The 18,692-nt window shown below is 38.6% G+C and overlaps 5 protein-coding genes across 5 annotated transcripts in view; 3 read left to right on the forward strand and 2 right to left on the reverse strand.

Moving 5' to 3' along the window:
• Positions 1 to 65: 65 nt before the first annotated feature.
• LOC6562292 (prolactin regulatory element-binding protein) lies at positions 66 to 3,277 on the reverse strand. Its single transcript, XM_001987967.3, has 4 exons — positions 2,857 to 3,277; positions 1,395 to 2,348; positions 652 to 814; positions 66 to 572 (listed from the first exon to the last, which is right to left on the reverse strand). The coding sequence occupies exons 1-4, from the start codon at positions 2,995 to 2,997 to the stop codon at positions 487 to 489; spliced, it is 1,344 nt and encodes a 447-aa protein (XP_001988003.1). The 5' UTR covers positions 2,998 to 3,277; the 3' UTR covers positions 66 to 486.
• An 894-nt stretch (positions 3,278 to 4,171) lies between these two features.
• LOC6562291 lies at positions 4,172 to 5,774 on the forward strand. The gene is made up of 3 exons (XM_032736326.1): positions 4,172 to 4,396; positions 4,882 to 5,062; positions 5,118 to 5,774. Exons 1-3 carry the CDS (start codon positions 4,206 to 4,208, stop codon positions 5,718 to 5,720), a joined length of 975 nt encoding a protein of 324 aa, XP_032592217.1. The 5' UTR covers positions 4,172 to 4,205; the 3' UTR covers positions 5,721 to 5,774.
• A 128-nt stretch (positions 5,775 to 5,902) lies between these two features.
• Positions 5,903 to 8,959, forward strand: LOC6562290. Its single transcript, XM_032736079.1, has 5 exons — positions 5,903 to 6,238; positions 6,559 to 6,705; positions 6,768 to 7,604; positions 7,664 to 8,345; positions 8,410 to 8,959. Exons 1-5 carry the CDS (start codon positions 5,990 to 5,992, stop codon positions 8,718 to 8,720), a joined length of 2,226 nt encoding a protein of 741 aa, XP_032591970.1. The 5' UTR covers positions 5,903 to 5,989; the 3' UTR covers positions 8,721 to 8,959.
• A 2,843-nt stretch (positions 8,960 to 11,802) lies between these two features.
• The window catches only part of LOC6561949 (stathmin), a 76,405-nt gene continuing 69,515 nt past the window's right edge, over positions 11,803 to 18,692 (forward strand). Inside the window, exons 1-2 of the mRNA XM_032735779.1 lie at positions 11,803 to 11,921; positions 13,084 to 13,168. Coding sequence (XP_032591670.1) covers positions 13,141 to 13,168 — 28 coding nt within the window. The 5' untranslated portion in view covers positions 11,803 to 11,921; positions 13,084 to 13,140. The remainder of the gene's footprint in view (positions 11,922 to 13,083; positions 13,169 to 18,692) is intronic.
• Positions 15,531 to 16,756, reverse strand: LOC6562289 (succinate dehydrogenase [ubiquinone] iron-sulfur subunit). The gene has a single exon (XM_001987964.3). The coding sequence runs from the start codon at positions 16,721 to 16,723 to the stop codon at positions 15,716 to 15,718; it is 1,008 nt and encodes a 335-aa protein (XP_001988000.1). The 5' UTR covers positions 16,724 to 16,756; the 3' UTR covers positions 15,531 to 15,715.

Here is an 18,692-nt window from a genome sequence, read left to right on the forward strand (position 1 = left end):
CACAAGCCAGAATTCCAATTGGAGTAAACGAGTCAAATTCAGTATATATATATATATATATATATATATATATATATGGTATTCAATTTATTGCTAAATATCTGCACTTCATTCACCTGTTTTATATTTGTTTTTAGTAAATATCAATTCGATTGCAAGCTATTTCCTGTCATAACAATTAGCAGCGCTAACGAGTAACGATTAATTTGAGATAATTGCATAACCGGAGCAAATTATGATACAATAACGGAAATTACAGTGAGAGCAATTTGCGATAAGGCAGCCGCCACACACAAACAGACAACTATACACTTAAAATAATTAGTGGGAGGAGCATGGGCGAGGGCGGTGTGGATCGGTGCGGTGCGGCAACCCTATTACAAAACTAACACACACACACACACACACGCACACAGTTGTTTCTCTTTTTTATGAACTAATAATGCAAATTGATTTAGCTGGTCCGACGGCAGTGTGGCACAGTCTTCAAATGCCAATATACGAGCAGAACACAAACACCACGAATATCATCACAATCATGAAGACGATGGCAAGCCAGGCGGGAATCGTGCCTGAAAAACAAAAAGAGAGAAATGTGTTTTCAATGGATTGAGTACTAGGATTGACTAAAGATTTATGTATGTTACTTACGCCGCTGGGGCAGACTGTGTATGCACACTTTATTGTCCACGGATATGGAGAGCACGGCGGCCTCCGTGTCGCTTGAAATGGGCGGTCCCTCCTCGTTGGTAATGGGCAGAAACTGCAGACCGGTCACAAACATCGAGTGAGCATGGGGAATGTGCAGCACACGCTGTTTACCAAGCACATAATTAGATTAACATTTCTGTATATAAATAGTTTCTATTTTCAACTATTAGCAAAAAAAATATGAGTTCGTCTGTCAGTCTGCATCTAGGCAAACTTGTCTCTGCGCTTGGAAACTATCCTAATCAAACTTTTAATGCAAATATGTACGCAAGTCTCATATTGAAAATCAAACTTATACTTAAAGATCGATTTATACAAAGATAGACTTTTTTTTGAGAGAGATCTGATTTAAAATTAGCAAAACAAAAAAACTTTCACCACAAAATGTAGAATTTTTGGTTGTTAAGGTCGTGATTAGTTGACGATAGTTTTGAGTTTACTATAAACTCATTAAAATAATAATGAAAAACCTGATAAACATCGATATAGTAGGAGTATATATAGAATATCTTCCATAATCGATCGATAAACAGATTCTTATTTGAGTTTCTTTGCGAGCATATTTTGCAAGCTTCTAAAATGTTGAGATGAATATATCAACTTCTTATCAAATAGAAATTATAAATTATCTTTTATCTGCCATCTATCTACCTTTTCAGTGTGCATTCAAGAGATTCGCTCACCTGCAGACTAAACGCTATGTACATGGATACGCTGCCCGAGAACATGGTGCCGATGGCCACAAATCTGCCATCGTCTCGAACGGCCAGCGAGGAGAGGCTCTCGTCGATGGGGACAGCGGTGCGTAGCTGCCCACTCGCACAGTCCCATTGCTGCAGATAGCCACGCTGCTTGCCCACCTTGCCCAGCGGATTGGTGATGGTGAACAGGCGGTAGTTGTCCTTGTGCGCCTCGACTGTGCCGTAGCGGCAACGCTTGAATAAGTATTTGGAACCCTCGGGCGTCTGCCATTGCAGCTTGTGATGCTGCTTGCCCGTGCTCAAGTCCCACACAATGCCCTGGGCATCCTTCGAGATGCTCACCACGTATTTGCAGTCGGGACTAAAGTCAACATCGTCGATTTCCTTTGTGTGCGCCGCCAGCTCTGCGCTCAGCTTCATCTGTGGAAAGCTCCAGACGCGCAGCTGGCCATCGGTGCCGCCCGTGGCCATCAGTCGCCCATTGCCGCTGATGCGCACCACACGCTGCAACGGCTCCGCGCTGCTCAGGAAATCCGTTTGCACCACATCCGCTGCCTGAATGTCGAAACGCAGACGCTGGAACTGCTTAAGTATATCCGCTGTGGTTGTGGGCTTGCTGCTGCTACTGTTGCTGTTGCCACCAGCGTGTCTATTGTGTCCATTGGGTAACGCCTCCACGCCAGAGTGGCCAGCTGCCCGTTGCCTCACGCCATTCTCATGTGGACGCTCCACGGGCGCCGGCTTCCTGTCGTCCTCGGCCTCAATGCGCGGCTGCACAAAATACATTTGGCAATGCGCCTCCTGGCCGGCGCACAAATAGGATCGTCTGTCACTGTTCCGCACGGCGAAATTCATGACCACATTGGCGCCCGTCTCGTGGCGCAGCACCTCCTCCGCACAGAAGTGGCTGCCATTGTGGTAAAGCTCATAGATTTCCTAAAGAAAAACAAACAAATCGTTTTTAGTTTGTGTGTATAAAAAGCTGTTTAAATAATAAGATTAGATGAGATAAAACTGGCAATTTATTGAGGATAAATATTTATAGATAAATTGTAGTGTAAGGCTTTTTTGTAGGTGTTTTTAGTAAATGAATTAAGATTGAAATTGACTACAATAGCTGTAGGAAACTAGAAATAACGAGTTAAATTGATTTTTAAGAAAACCTTGAAAATTGAGTGCAAATATTTAAATATATATAACTGGTGAGACAGGTTTTTTTTGCAGGTGTTTTTAAATTAAAATAGCTGCATTTTAGAGATTGCATCGCAGATGTGGGGAAATATAAATTTTAAAAAACCATGGAAACGGTCAGAAAATCGCAGAGAAAATGGAAGTTTAGTTTAAAGTTAACATGAGACTTGATACTATCAATTATTTTCGTTAATCATTATGCTTATTTTAGATGCGTATTAGATTGACCTATTTAACGATTGGAGGCACTTACAAATCCATTTGCAACGCCTGTTTTGCTGGAGCCGCCGCCGCCGGCAACGAGTATGTGGCGACTTGTGAGCATGTCCACCGCGTACAGGGGGAAATTGACGCGGGCCAGCAGGCCGTCGCTGGGCCTGCGTGTGGGTGCCATTATCAATAATGAATAATTATCGAGCGAGCGTTGTCTCTTTTTGTTGTTGTCGATGTTTTGCTCGGTTTTTTGTATAATTATATTTTTTATCAGCAAGTCTGAGTCAGGCGCATTTAATTGATTGACCGTTCGTTTTGTACAAAATATGAGGAAATTCGTTGCACTTGCAAGTCTTGTCTGTTGTGTCACTATTTAATCCTAAATGCCGTTGTGCATTGTTTACTATTTATACTACTAATATTGTTAATTTTCCATTTGTTTGCCGTGAGTCGGTGTCGTGAAAGTCATCTAAAATCCACGTACACTTGAACCGATTTGAGCATTCACTAAGCAGCGCAGCTGTTTGCCATTCACTGCGAAACGTGAATGACAGTGCTGTCAGTACAACTTATATTTTTAAAGATTAATTAATTATCCTTTTCTACGGTTTCTAATGTCCTCATATATCATATAAAACAAATTTGAGTGACGTTTGGAACGGCATTTATTCATTTGAAAATAAATATTTTGAATGGCATTCATAATTTTTTGGACAGCTGTTGCTTATTTCTATCGATAACTTTGAAGCTTAGTAATCATTCAAATATCGCAGCTTTATTGCGTTTGTAATTTGCTTGTTTTTATTCCCATAAAGTGGAATGACAAACATTTATTGAATAAAAAATCGTATCAGTAATATGGGCTCGACGGCTGATAAACCTCACAGTCCAAACGAAAGTAAAAAAGAAGGGCAAAACAAAAACAAAGGGCTCTTACCTTGTGCACCTTGTGTAAACAAACCGGTAACAGCTGTTATTTATTTGTCAGCATTGCGCGGAATTCTAAGGTGGCAACTCTGTAGTTCCATGCTATGACTCTGTGTATGCAGTAGTTTTCAGAAACAAGCATGCGAACGCAAATTATAAATGAAAGAGAGTGAAATATATTGAAAATCGAATCTGCATCAAAGTGCATTTCAAAGGGGAATATGATATATATATTTAAAATCAAACCAAATTGCACTTAATTTAAAAATGGAAATTTTGAATTTGAACTAGTTGATTTGAATGCATTTCATCTATAGATATAGTTGTCTTATATCGATATTAGCAGCTATCGAGCTGGAAACAGCCACAGAGAAATCGCAGTACTGTTTATGTTAATTTGCAGACATAAATAAAGCAGTTCTGTTTCGCTTATTTGACGAATATTCAAGTGCAATATATGTAATGGCTGAGAGACGAAGATTTCGCAAATTATCAGAGCTATCAAACAGCGATGAAGCAAATGATCCGCTGGAGCCACAACTTGAGATTAGGCCCACTAAAATTGAGCAGGATATAAGCAGCGACTATGAGAGCAATGATGAAGTGCAGCCGCAGTACAAAAGGACACGCATTGAGAAGGATCTGCCAAGGAAGTAAGTGAATTGTATAATTAAACAAAATCACTTGCAAAGATTTTGATTTTCAGCCAGCTTTTGCGTGTTAAATTAAGTGCTCTCTGAGCTCAAATTGGAGAAGCCCAAATTCCGTTAATATTTGAGGCAGTAATTTAAATACAAGTGTATACATAAGTCATATGAATATGTCTAATTAGATATTGAAGTCCATCCAGCGTGCTCCAATTTTAATCAATAATGAAAACGGAAAAGTTTTGCGTAAAGCGGAGCACGCACAAAATATTCGTTAGGCTTTCGGCGAATTGTGCTTTACAGATGCAGTGCTATAAAACGAGGCACAAAACTGAGCGAAAACTGTTTCATAAATTCATTATCTGTGGCAATGTTCAACACTGCTAGAGAGGTAGTTGAAAGAAAAATCAGAAAAATATAACTTAAGTATAACAATCTCCATATTTTAGTTAAATTATCACATATATCTTAACAACTTTCTATTGCAATAGACGCAAACATAAGAATCGCGATCAGTCCAATACTCTCATCACATTCATGGAGCAGAACCCGGAAATAGCCAAAGGACACGTGAAAGGCGAACGATTCGCCTTCGATGCGAAATGGTACACTTTGGTGGCGGATTTGAATGCCGATGGACCTCCGTGCAAAAGTGTAACAGCTTGGAGAAAAGTATTCAGGTTTGAGAGATTTAAATATTTAAATAAAAATGTATATTTATGCGTAGCTCTGGTCGGAATGGAAGATGAAAATCCGGAAGAAGCTGTTCCAAATGAAAAAGAATGCAGCTGGATTGGAAAGCGGTTGCCAGTCAGTTTTTTTGACGCCCGACGAGGAGTCCATTGCCCAATTGTGCGGCTTCTACGATAATGTGGAAATTGTTCAGTGTGACAAGTTCTTCGGTTGCTCTAAGGACAACGAAAAGCGTAAATCCCATGCTGAGAGTCGGAATTCTTCGAAAGTTGAATCTAATTCGCCGCCCAGTGAGGAAGCCATGTCTGAATTGTGCGGCTTCTATGAATCTGGCGACGATGCTGAGCATAAAACAAATATTAAAATGCCAAAGCAATCATCAACTAATTACAATGCTGACAAATTTGCTGACTTTGATCCGGATATCTTCGCAAGGAATCGCAAACGGCCTCGTGAAGCCGAATGTCTGCAAGAGTTTTGCAGTACGCAGAATGATTTGATGACCCGCGTAGCTGACACCTTGGACGCAATACGCTGCAACATGGCTGAGCAGACGAGTGTAATGCAGCAGCACTTCAAAAGAATGGAGGAAATCGAATTGAGAAAACTGGAGGCGATGAAAAGCTTTAGGAAATAGTATTCAATCTTAAGCTAAGACAAAAATGGTTATGGTATTATAAATTTAAAAAACATTTTAAATTATAAACTTCGCGCGCTACTGCTTCTTTTACTTATTGCCATTCGCTGCGCAGCTGCACTGATTGTTATCGATATATCGATATGTATATCTGCATAGCGAGTTGGCATGTCCAGTACAGCATAAAAGGCTTTCATTATTTACTGAGTGCTTGTTTATATTATTTGAATTAAATAAATGCGAATCAAGCCAAAGTTTATCAACAACAAATGGAGCTCACGACAATGCTAGACATGGCCAATGCGGTCGATGTAAGCCGAATCAAGATGGAGGCTGTGGACTGCAATGCTGCTGCTGCTGTTGCTGCTGCTCCTTTACATATTTTACCAGAGCAATTAAATTGGCAATTGGCGCAGAGCAGCACCGCCGCGGAATGCATCAAAATGGAGCAGGATCCGCGAGTAATCTGGCAGAGCAGCGAGGCGATGGCCAGTTGTCAAATGCAGCAGGAAGCGGAGGTAGTACGAAAATAATAGATTGCTCTTAAATACATAAATGAATTCAAGTTTTAATTCATTCTGTTTTTTTTTTTTTTAATTATTGCAATTTGGAATTTGATTGTTATGCAGCAATGGCAGCAGTGTCACAGTAATTATTCGATTATATAATTAAACAGAGTAACTTGTGTGCTCACAAACAGAACTTTTTCAGTCAACTCGCTAATTACCATCAATTATCATTACTGCAAAGCGTACAAATAAATGTGCAATATCCAATTACAAGTGTAAAGGGTATATTTGAAATACACTCTATTTAAGCAAAAACTATTCTATTTTAGTATATATCCGATTGTGATATGGACTTGAATGACTGTAATCGGCAACGGAAATATCCCGGAAAAAGGACTGCTGAAAATTCGCCAGCAAAACGTAAAAAGAAAATGAAATTGCCAGAAATATTTCGTTTTTTTGGCAATATCGAAAGAGTGAGTTAACCAATAATATATAATTTTAAATTATATTTGTAATTTCTTTATATTGCTTTCAGGTGCAGGACTCGAATGCCAAGCCGGGAGCGATAAGTGCCACTTGCAATGCATGCCACAGTCGCATCAAAGGCTTCGTCACAGTTACCTCCAATTTCATAAAGCATCTGCGTCTGAAGCACTTCGAGATCCATGCGGCATTCATCAGTGCCAAACAAGTCGGCAATACCGAAACGCTGGAAGTGCATGAGACCGAATCCTTTGACCACAGAGTCATGTCCTATATCATAGATAGTGCAGCGCCACTGTCTACCGTTGAGGAGCACAGCTTTCGCAATATGTTCAAGGGCACCAATTTGCGGGTGATGAGTCGCTCGAAACTGGAGTTGCGACTGGATGCACGCTTTGGGCAAATGTGTGAGAGCATTAAGAATGTGATTGCCACACACAAATATGTCTGCACATCGGCCGATATCTGGTCGCATAGGCATTGCAGCTACTTCGCCTACACCTGTCACTGGCTGGATCAAAAGTACCAACGGAAATCAACAGCATTGGCCTGCCGACGGTTTACGGGCGATTATGCTCAAATTGTGGAAATGATGAGTAGCATTAACACTGAATACGATTTAAACAATCTGAAAATTGTGGCAACAGTTACGCATAATGGCTCGAATTTTGCAAAAGTATTTCGCGAATTTGGCATACAAAATGACAATAGCTATGATGATGAAAGCGATTGCTGCCACGCGGATGTGGATGCTGCCTCAAAAGTCTTGGCTTACAACACTTTACCAAATCACATTCAATGCGCCAGCCACACTCTAAATTTGTTGGCATCAAGCGATTTTGTGCAACTCCTTGGCGAAGATAAAGCGTTAAGGGAGCGTCACTCAAAGGTATGCGAGAAAGCAACAATTATTTCTATATTTATTATTAAACAATTTTCTTTTTCTAGGTCTTTGCCAAATGCAGTGCGCTGTGGCGCAAATGCAATTGCCCCAAGTCAGCCGAGATCATTCAAACAGTATTGAGTGGAGGAGCGCTTATCGCACCCATTTCATCGCGTTGGAACTCCATATATGATGGCATTTGCTATATTCTCTCACATAAAGAGAAACTGGCTGAGCTCTGCAGCAAATTGGCGTTGCACAATTCGTGTTTCTCCGCGGGAGACATACAATATTTGGAGGAATATCGAACTCTGATGGCACCCATTGCATCCACGATTGAGTTTCTGCAAATGGAGACCAATTTGTACTATGGTTGCCTCATACCCGCCCTGACATCGCTGTGTGTTAAGCTGAAAAGGATTTCCGACTCCTCGGATCTCATCGATTTGCGCAATGTGGCACTTGAGCTGCAGCTGCGATTAAAGCAGCGTTTTGCGAAATATGTGCGACTTGCTGAGGATGCGAACAGTGCTATTATAGCCTCAGTTCTTTGCCCCACGGTTAAAATGCGTTGGTTCAATGCCCTGGCCAAAGTCTCGCCACATGAGCGCAGTGCTGATGATATACACAAGATGATTATTGCGGAGGCTGTGCGGCATGCCAAGGCTACCGAAAACAATTACCAAGTGTGCCAGGAATCCGCTCATTCCAAGGAAAAAGATGATTTCTATGAATTTGATGAAATTGGTATGGCCAGCAAAATCTATTTTTGACAATTATATAATATATATAAATACTATATAACTTACAGACGATGCTTGCGAGACGAGTGATTTGGATATGTCGCAGCCATCGCCGTTGCCGCCGACAACGAAACTGGTCGATGATGTTGAGGCCCAGTTTCACAGTTATCTGAGGGATTCGGGTAAATTTTTCGAGGTGCTGGACAAATATCCACTTCTCCATGATTTGGCAATAAAATATAATACGCCATTGGCTTCGTCGGCGCCAGTTGAACGCGTTTTATCGCTTGTGAATGTAAATAGATATGCCAGAAGATCAGATCTCTCCGATTACTCAGTGGAAAAACTAGTTTTACTAAAAGCTAATTGTACTGATTGAACCCTAATTAAGTAATTATTAGTATTGTAAGCGACTAAGGTAACGGATGTATTAATAAACTTAGTTGTATGTGCAATAAATAATATAATATATAAAGTTAAGGAAAATATATATGTAAGAAATGGAAATTGAATTGATTTGAGTTCATAATTTTAAATAAAACATATATGGATATATATAAGGTATTAATATGCTCTTTTGAGTATTTAATAGTAATAAATGATAAAAATACATCTCAAGTAAATGTAATTTATAGCCAAAATTGCAATTCTAAAAAATAAGGGCATTTAAAATTTCGCAGAAAACAAACCAGTTTTAATAATTTGCTGCTTCTTTTGCTGGCTTTTGCCATTCGCAGGAAAATTCAGGAAAATTGTACGCAAAGTTGAAATTGTTGCGCTTGCTTACAGTTTACAAGCTAAATGAATAATAAAAAGCATTAAATGTCGCCGAAATTGGAGGACTGCAACAGTCACAAAAGAAGAATAAATTGAAAAATTAGTTTAAAAATTAATTTATCTTAATGCTTTTTACTTTTTCCAGTAATGCATAAAAACTACTGAAATGATTCCAATATACTTATTTTGACTTATAATTTACTTTTTCCTAGAATTTAATTAAAAGAAATTAGAGTTGGATTAGTTCACAATGAATGAAATTGATTTATTAGTATTATAACGAAAAATAATAAACTTTGTACGGTATCCCTGAAAGTAGACTTTTATTTCTGAAGTAGACTTAAGTCAACCAGTAAATACATCGCCGTTGGAACACTTGAAATGAAATTTGTGTTGGGATGCCCAATTCCCTAATAATGAGAACTGATAAAAACTATTAATTTTCCGGCTTGTAAAGACCAATCAGATACTGAGTAAGACATTAATCAAAATTTCCCTTTTAAGAATTATTGTTATTATACTAATATAAATACATTTTTCTAATTTTTCATTTGTGTACATGTTGAAACCACTTAAATATTAAAATTTGTTTACAGTTTTGAATATAATCTTTCCAATTACTTAAAGCGCTTTACATTTTTTTTTTTAATTTCTTTAAATTTCTTTCTTTTTAGAATACAATAATTTGGATCAAGTTCAGGTTCGTCTTTGCTAAATAATTATTTAATAAATTAATGATTGAAAGTACTAAAAAAGGATACCATAAATGGAATACAAATTCAAATACACTTGCCAAATGTCTTAGGATTTGGCGCGCACTGGAAATAAAGATAAACTGGGTTCTTAAAAAATATACTTGGATTATATGTCATCATATATATATTTATGTATATTTATCATAAAATGCTTTTAGAGAGCAATTCGATTGAAACGGTGATTTATTATCTTATATGCAATATTCGCATTCTGTTCGATTGCAGGACACCAGAGCAGACGTTAGATGACGTAAAAAAGAAACCCGGATGGAAACAAAGAGCTTTTGCTTTGAGCGACTGCCAACCAACCCAATAAGGCGCAGCAGCAGCAGCAGTCGCTGCTTTTTGCTCTCTGCTGTTGCTGTTGGGTGCCAATTTTGAATGCCAGCAGCGCACTTTGTCGCTGAATGTCAATTATCGTTTTTATTGCCGCCCCATTCGTTGTTATTGTTGCTGTTTCATTGTGAATCAGCTGCTGGCAGCAACTGCGGGCAGCATCTTTGTTTCAAGCTGCGCTTTGCTTTCTGCTTTTGTTCAACCGCAAATGGTTAAAATGTGGGAGGGGAACAAAGACACGCTTAAAACTTGCCTCCCTCCTCTGTTGTTGCTGTTTGACGCCGGCGTCGGACGATGTAATTAATAAAAATAAAAATAAAAATGCTAAGACGCAAATTCAAAAACGAATGCATGTTATTTATTTTTTATGACGGTCAAGTGAAAATGAAAATTGTCGCGCAATTTGTTAGACGCCCCATTGATAACGTTTGTCTACGCACCTAAACGTGTTTAAGCTACTTACTGACCCCCACTCCCCCCCTTTCGTTCGGTCATAGACAAGTTTAACAGCAATTCGATCAAAATTTCACTTTTTATGTGAACTCAATTTGATTTACTATAAATACAAACACACATACATATACATACATGTATATAATTTTGAATAAAATTGCAATTGAGATGACCTGTTAGCTTCTAATGAAAAGAAAGGTAAATGAGTTGAGCTGGAAAATTTCGTTGACTTTTTGTTTAATCTTTAGCGTGGTTCTCAGCTTATTAAGTACATTTGAGTTCATTGCACCTGACTGTCAATGATACATACTATATACATACATACATATATTTTAAGTGTATACATATTTATACATTTCTCATAGAAGTAAATGTTATCTCTGTGAGCGCTTTGCTATTTTCTTGATTTATAGCTAGGCTCTGTTGAAGTTGCTGGCTGCATTTGCCGATAAGTAAAAATCACAAAAAGCCACTCAATTTTATGGCCTGAGAGAATCTACCGTTTGCCGACTCAAACAGTTGCAATATGCGTGTGTGTGTTCTACTCGGTGCCGGTATAAATCTAAGCGATGATTTCATTACAATAACAAATAATAAGAATAACAAAGAAATGTACCAATTGCGCTATGCCTGATTTTTGCCTGACCTGCCGAAAATGATGCTCATCACCTCAACTCTCTCTCTCTTTCTCTCTCTGCTCCAGGCAACCAGTTTGAGCTAAAAACCGTTTCAATTTGAAATTGCCATTTGAATTTTAACCGCTTGAGCTGAACAGCACATGTGTGCAATAGTAGCTGTCATTTCACTCGCACTTGTGTGCAAAACAAAGCCACGCCGTCTGAAGCAGCTTCCCTTTGCTCAAAACAACAAACAACAACAACAACGAGCAAAGCACAGCTGTCGACGCTGCACAGTGGAGCACAGTCCATATATATATATATAATTTTAAGAAAATTTTTTACGATATATTTTGAATAACTGGCATAAAGTTTCTAAATGAAAAATGTTTATTTAACATGACCACTGTAATAATTTTGCAATTAAATGAAAGTTTATCTTTATCGTATATTTTTTCAACGTAAACCACTGTGTCGCCTCTTGCGATCGACTACAAAACAAAATCGTCAGCGCTTTGGCCGCTCAGTCGTTAAATTTCCATCGACACGATCGTTACAGAGCGCTGAGCGCAGTGATAAATAAATTGTAACATTTTCAGTGTATATCAACTTTGTGTGGATATTTCCTGCCCAATTTTTTTGGTAAGTGCAGCAGAAGCAACTTCAAACTGAAAACTGGAAAGAGTTTTATCCGGTTCACATTAGGCCCTTTTTCCATCTCACATATGACTAATTTTATACGGTTATTATTTATTGCTGCCCTGTGCACAACGTTAACTTCTATTTCTGCTCACAATTGCAATTGCAAAATTACAGTTCCAATAGCAATATCAACAACAAAAACAACAACAGCTGCAATACAGAGGCGCAATAATTTTGTGCTTTTTCCCTCTTTGCTTTCCCTGTGTTGTTGCTGCCCGACATCAGCCGCTGCTTTTCCTTTTCCTTTCGCCTACGCTTTGCTGCCTATTTGCAGTGCCTGACGCTGCTATTGCAATTCTTGTCATTGTTGTTGTTGTGGCTGGTTTAGTTGCTCTTTTTTACTTTGAAGTAATGAGCAACTGCTTGTTATACACACACACACACACGTACACATTCATACATACGGAGCTGCTGCTGTAACGGCCTGTCACTCTGCTTATTGGCATTGCTCTTTGTTTGCTGTTCCTGCTCTGTGTTCTGCAAGGGCGTCTTTCTCGCAGTGGAGTGTTTTATGCATTTCGCTTGTGGCCTGTGGGCACTTTTCGTCGTAACGGAGCAACAAACTGCGATCTCGAAGAGTAAACTAGCAACGAGGGCTGCTCATAAAGTACTTGACTTGCTGCACATCTCGATGCGCAATAAAAAATGTCGACCGCGTCTCTTTCAATTAGTCATCTGTGAGAACACTTGATATGACAATATTTAATGTAGATTAATGTAGAATGAACAAGTTTTTTTTTTGTAGATAAGACAACTATTATATAGAAGGTAAAGGCAATTAGAAAATAACTGTTATAATTTGTACGTAGTACATTTTGTTACATATAAGTTTGTATATACATATATTTTATTTTTATATATATATATTATTTTTATATTTATATTTTATTTTTATATTTATATATTATTTTTATATTTATATTTTTATTTTTATATATATATTTTATGTTGTTTTAACCGAGAGTCTGTAAAGACGAAAGAAGAAATTGCAGAAATAAAAAGTATATTTAAATTATTTTCTTTAAGCACTTTAATTTCATATCTATATTAATTTCTAGTTGCTTTATTTTATTATTTTTTATTTATTAATTTACATTTGCAGTAACAACTTGAAAGTATTTGTTCGTCCATAACACCCCCCTAAAAACAGTCAACAAAAATGGTGAACAACACTGTTGAAACCGAAGGTAAGTTTTTAAGTACTTAAATCTTTGCCATAATTCTTAAAAAATGTTTTAGCTTAAATTCTCCTTTTGTATCTGTAATATATATATTTTGTTTGTTTTTTATTTGGGTTTTACTGTTAGCTGAACATTTGTTTGTGTATCTTTTACGTTTCGGTTTGTTATTGTTGCACTGCTCATTTATAGTGCGGGCGGGCACAAAAGCTGCCACGCCTCGTTGCGTTGCAGATGGGAATTGTTGTTGCTGCTTTAGTTTGCATTTGCATAGCAATCATATAAAAAATGCATGGCAAATAAAATGAAATTCATGCAGAGAGCATTGTTGTTTGTGGCACGGTAAAGTATCTGTTGGATACAAAATGCTAAAGCGAAACGTTGGCGCCGTAGTCGTGTTGAATGCAACTGCTGCATTTGCAGCTTTGCCACTGTTGCTGCTGTTGCTGCTGCTGCTGCAAGTCGAGTGGCATAGATTACGCGCTATTGTAGCCTAAATACGTTGAGTGCGCATCCAGCAGATACTCGGCTATGACTACAAACTACAAGTAACTTGAAAGCGTTGTTGTTGTTGCCTCGCTCGCATAAAGTTGCAACAGTAGACTAACCAACTACACCCCCCCTCCCCCTTGCACCACCTGCCTCGCCTCTCTCTAGGTCCCCTTAAGCTGCGCAGCTATTGTGACAATTTTATTGGAAATTACATGAAGTGTTTAGCAGGGTTTCTTCTGCTGCTGCTGCTGTTGCTGCTGCCGCTGCCTGGGTGGGTGGGGTTTCTGCCGCTCGTATTATAATCTCGACGTTCCTTTCGCTCGCACAAAAGAGCCTGCATTATGATATTGCATAAAATATGCACAGATTTGCAGTAAATTTGATGCAAATGGCGTTGTCGTTGCACGTAGAGTTTAGCATGGAACATGCAACATTTCGTTGTCTATCGAAATATAGTTGAAAGTATCTACAAGATACTTACCGAACAACTACTTATGGGATCGACTTAGTTTTGTATTAAGTTAGTAAAGATTTTTAAAAGTTGCTTGAAGTTTTTGAGCTTGCCATATGAAATACTTTGAATATTCATAGCTGTTGGCTTATATATAATTATATATATTACTTCAAAAGTATCTTTACAGATACAATACCTACGTAGTGCTAATATCACATAAGCCAAATACTTTCACTTTTTTTGTTCAGCTATGTTAGACTTCCATCGGAGCTGCCCTTACTTGTGTGTATCTATAAGATGAATTTACTGCCACCTACAAATTATGGAGTATTAAAGTCGGTGCCACAACCTTTTGGGCGCCGCCCTTGGCCCAACGGTCCTTTTGGGCTAGTCGGCCTTCCAATGCGCCGCTATCTTTTGCAAGTTGCAAGTCATGACAAATTGTTGGCAAATTGCTTGGCATTTGTTGCTGCCTGCTGCCAGTTGCCTGCCATGGGTTGTTGCACTCTGTGGTTGCTGCCGCCGTTGTGGTTGTTGTTGTTGTTGCTGTTGTTGCTTTTAATGCACTCAACATGCTCGTTAGTTGTTAGTTTGACTTCGAGTTTGAGTTTTTTCGATAATGGCAGGCAAATCGGATCTGGCTGACAATTCCGCTACCGGTTGAAATACCTAAGTCAGAGCAATCCAATCCAAGCAAGCAATCTATTCAGCCATCGAGTAGATGCTGACTACTATTTGATTAAACTATTCGCATTGATTGTCAAGTTCGGCTAGAAACTAAACTACCGTTGAAACTAACTGATTGCCTTGGGGAGTGGAAGTTTTGCACAGGTTCTCAATTTTCCAATGCGAGAGCAAAATAAATTTGTTGCGGAATTTATGGTAGTCTGTTTGTTTGCCACAGTTGAAAGTTGCTGCTGCTGCTGCTGTTGCAGTTCATTTCGAGTAGTCAGGCAAACAGATATATAGATGCTCTCATCTCCAATGAACAAATACTTTGAAACTTCTTTTTTTTTTGCTGCAGCTGCTCAATTGTGGCTCTACTTGAATTTGATTCGAATTGATTTGGCAAGTTTTGAAATGGGTCAGCGCACAGCAAAAGTGTTGCATCCCTTAAGCGGGTGTCGTCACGAGACTCTATTAAGATGACAATGCACCGATAAGCTGCTTAAATGCACCTGGAGTGGGACTACAGATGCAGTTTCCAATGCTGTTCCTTTATTCTTGTGATGCGATGCAAGGATTTCACTTATAAACAAGTGTAAAGCACTGGCAAGATTGTGAAGTGAAGTGCATTTTAGTTTAAATTTAGAATGCCACTTCAGTACGTATCGGTGCACTTAATCCAATTTTGTAAGATTTATATATAAACTGCATTTATGCTCGTGTAGCTTTTCAATTCTATTCACCGCCTAGAGAAAAGTATTTGTTTGTTTATTTATTTATTCGGTTGAGTTCGGCTTATAAAGGCTAAAATTAAGATTAAAATTTGAACAATTCTATATATTGTTGAATAAATATTCAGGTTCCGTTTTACACATTCGATTAGCGATTCCGTTTTGGAATTTAGCCTGGCTTAAATAAAAGTTAAGAGTCTAATCTGATCAATACTACGTTTGACTGTGAAAGAGTTGATCGGCCTGCATTTTGGGGGCGGGCTTCTTGGTCATGCCGGCGAGCAATTGCTTCAGCTTTATGATGGCTTGGGCGGGATTCAAATTCTTGGGACAGGTGTTGGTGCAGTTGAGGATGGTGTGGCAGCGATAGACCTTAAATGGATCCGTTAGCATGCACAGACGATGATCGGTGGCCTCGTCCCGTGAGTCGATAATCCAGCGATATGCCTGCAGTAGAATGGCCGGTCCCAGATACTTGTCACTGTTCCACCAGTACGATGGACACGCGGTCTGACAGCAGGCACACAGGATGCACTCGTAGAGGCCATCGAGTCTGTCGCGATCCTCAATGGCTTGCAGATACTGCGCCTTGCCCACTTCCCTGTTGACGTCCTTGCGCTGAAGCCACGGCTCAATGGATTGATACTGCTGATAGAATCTAGACAAATCCGGTACGAGATCACGCTTCACATACAGGTGCGGCAGTGGATAGATCCGGCATACCCTGCCCGGCTTCCTATCGATCGCCTGGATGCAGGACAACGTGTTCAGCCCGTTGATATTCATCGCACACGAGCCGCAGACGCCCTCACGGCACGAACGGCGAAACGTGAGCGTCGGATCCATTTCGTTTTTGATCTTGATGAGGGCGTCCAAGATCATGGGACCACACTCATTCATATCTATCTCGTATTTCTGCAGTTTTGGCTTATCGCCAGGCTTCCAGCGATATATTTCAAAGGTTTTCATACTCCGCTCTGTGGGTCTTGGCTTTGAGGCCTTCATCTCCACCTTGCATGTTGCTTGCTCCGGCGTATCCATTTTCTTTTCCTTGTCGCAATCTTTGCTCTTGCTGTAAACCACATTCCCATTCCCCTGGTGCGGCTCCTCATTAACCAGCTCCAAGTTGGGCAACGCGGTTGCAATCACATTTGTCCTTACCACAATACTACTCCGCATTGCCAGCTGAAGGCAGCGGGAGCGCAATCCAAGTCGATGCATTCTAGTCCCTAAATTAACACAAAAATATTATTTTTAACTATTTGTTTTTTTATATGTTTGATTAAACTTGTATTCATCACTTCTACACTTATATGTATATATAAATATAGTCTCTAAGAATTTGAGCCACAAACACAATGCAAACTTGTTGATTAAAATTTCTTAAAATATAAAGAAATTTAAAGAATTTTGTTAAAATTATTAAATGCAGATTGATAAAACACAACACAACATATAAAATGCTTCTCAATCTTGAGAACTAAATTTCCCTTTAAAAACCCGTTTATTATTAATATTTGTCTGTAAGTCAGATTGCTTGATTTTTTCTTTCAATGTTAAATATATTGTAGTATATAATTTAAGAAAAAAGTTTGTAAGCAATGCTAAAAGAAACATTTTTAATATTAATATTTTAACAATATTTTTATATTTAAATAAATATTGGTTGAAAATCTACCTGCAGCACAAAGATACGATAAATAAATAAATATCAATCAACATCAATATCAATAAAGTTGACGCGATGCACTAACAGCTATTCATGGCTTTCACACACAGATTGCTTTGTGAAATTTTCATTCGTTTCACTTCACGGCAGTGACAACAAGTGACAGGTCACAGTTACTGGCGCAGCGCAGTCTTGGGCTATTTTATGCCTGCCGCAGACTCTATTTAAATTATGCATGAGCGCCCGTAAGTAGGCAACGCTTTCTACGTGTGGCACGTAGAACTCCTGAATTTATTATTGTCTACCAACACCTCCCATATGGTAATTTATTGCACGCCCCAAACGCTTGGGCGGCATAATGATTGCAGTCGTTGACAAAGTTTTCCCATTGTAGGACAACCAGCGATAATCACGTGTAAATTACTCAGCACAGAACCCTTGGGTGGGAAGCAAGGATTTGCCAGCGACGCCTCGCAAAATTTTCCCTGTTTTCTTTATCAATGCTTTATGTAGCAAGTTTTCAATTTGTCTCGTTATTTGGGATTGAACGCTTATTAAAAAATCATATCGTTATGCGAGTCACAAATAAGTTGGAAATGGGTCGCACATTGCTGCAACTTTTTGAGTGTTTAATAATTTTATGAGCGTAGACTGCCAAATTGGTCAGGCTTTTAGCGTAGCTTTTGTTGTGAAGGGTGAAACAAATAAATCAAAAATATAAGTTCAATACAGAGCAGTCTAGTCGAAAGACCTCGACGAGGAGCTGCAGTGAACCCTACTCCTCAGGAATCAATAGAAAATACATTTGGTAAATATGAATATAAGATTTCTATCGATCTTAATTAAATTTAAACAGACAAACAATATTAGGTCAAAGTATATACACACTCGATTAGAAAGAAAGATCTTTAAAACTATTGCTTTTATTACTATCGATTTTTATCGATATATTGTCGGAAGTGGGAAATAAACTATAAAACCTGTGAAGGAGTTATAAAAAATGTATACTATTTTAGCAGATTATTTCTATATAAGACTTGTAATCATCGTCGTATTTTATTTTTCTCTCTTGATGTTATGATATAATCAACAATATAAAATATTTGTTATAAATATAATGCTAAGCTTAGTTTGCCATTTCTACATATTAAAGTGTAAATTGTAAGACAGCTCAGCAATAAAGGCTTGCAGCGCTTTAACCAGTTGCGAATTATTATCGCCTCCTTATCGACTATCCAAATATTTACTGTTGGCTTCGCATTTTTATGCCGCCGCTGTTGATGTATTGGTTTCAGCTGCTGTTTACTACATTGACGTGGTTAGCTCGCCAAACTAGCGGCAGTAATCACAAAAGTTTACAGCTTATAAAAAGGTAAACTTTGAGATTTATGTTAAAGCTGCTCATTAAAAAACCAACCTGCTTTACTTACCACCACTCACTAGGAAACATTTGCGAATTTTAAAGTACGAAATACGCACAAGCTGTTAAAATCCAGTTTAAAGCTGTGAAGCATACAAATC

Source organism: Drosophila grimshawi, unplaced genomic scaffold (assembly GCF_018153295.1).
Source record: "Drosophila grimshawi isolate 15287-2541.00 unplaced genomic scaffold, ASM1815329v1 contig_1377, whole genome shotgun sequence".
Lineage (NCBI taxonomy): Eukaryota > Metazoa > Arthropoda > Insecta > Diptera > Drosophilidae > Drosophila > Drosophila grimshawi.

What these genes read in the sequence shown, in the direction of transcription:
- LOC6562292 (XM_001987967.3), bottom strand. Translation starts at nt 2,997, where the DNA reads ATGGCACCCACACGCAGGCCCAGCGACGGCCTGCTGGCCCGCGTCAAT. An exon ending in CAGGCGTTGCAAATGGATTT is followed by an intron (nt 2,349 to 2,856) that starts GTAAGTGCCTCC and finishes GTTTTTCTTTAG; the next exon opens with GAAATCTATGAGCTTTACCA. An exon ending in ACACAGTCTGCCCCAGCGGC is followed by an intron (nt 573 to 651) that starts GTAAGTAACATA and finishes TTTGTTTTTCAG; the next exon opens with GCACGATTCCCGCCTGGCTT.
- LOC6562291 (XM_032736326.1), top strand. Translation starts at nt 4,206, where the DNA reads ATGGCTGAGAGACGAAGATTTCGCAAATTATCAGAGCTATCAAACAGC. An exon ending in GAGAAGGATCTGCCAAGGAA is followed by an intron (nt 4,397 to 4,881) that starts GTAAGTGAATTG and finishes CTATTGCAATAG; the next exon opens with ACGCAAACATAAGAATCGCG. An exon ending in GTGTAACAGCTTGGAGAAAA is followed by an intron (nt 5,063 to 5,117) that starts GTATTCAGGTTT and finishes ATTTATGCGTAG; the next exon opens with CTCTGGTCGGAATGGAAGAT.
- LOC6562290 (XM_032736079.1), top strand. Translation starts at nt 5,990, where the DNA reads ATGGAGCTCACGACAATGCTAGACATGGCCAATGCGGTCGATGTAAGC. An exon ending in AAATGCAGCAGGAAGCGGAG is followed by an intron (nt 6,239 to 6,558) that starts GTAGTACGAAAA and finishes ATTCTATTTTAG; the next exon opens with TATATATCCGATTGTGATAT. An exon ending in TAAGGGAGCGTCACTCAAAG is followed by an intron (nt 7,605 to 7,663) that starts GTATGCGAGAAA and finishes TTCTTTTTCTAG; the next exon opens with GTCTTTGCCAAATGCAGTGC.
- LOC6562289 (XM_001987964.3), bottom strand. Translation starts at nt 16,723, where the DNA reads ATGCATCGACTTGGATTGCGCTCCCGCTGCCTTCAGCTGGCAATGCGG.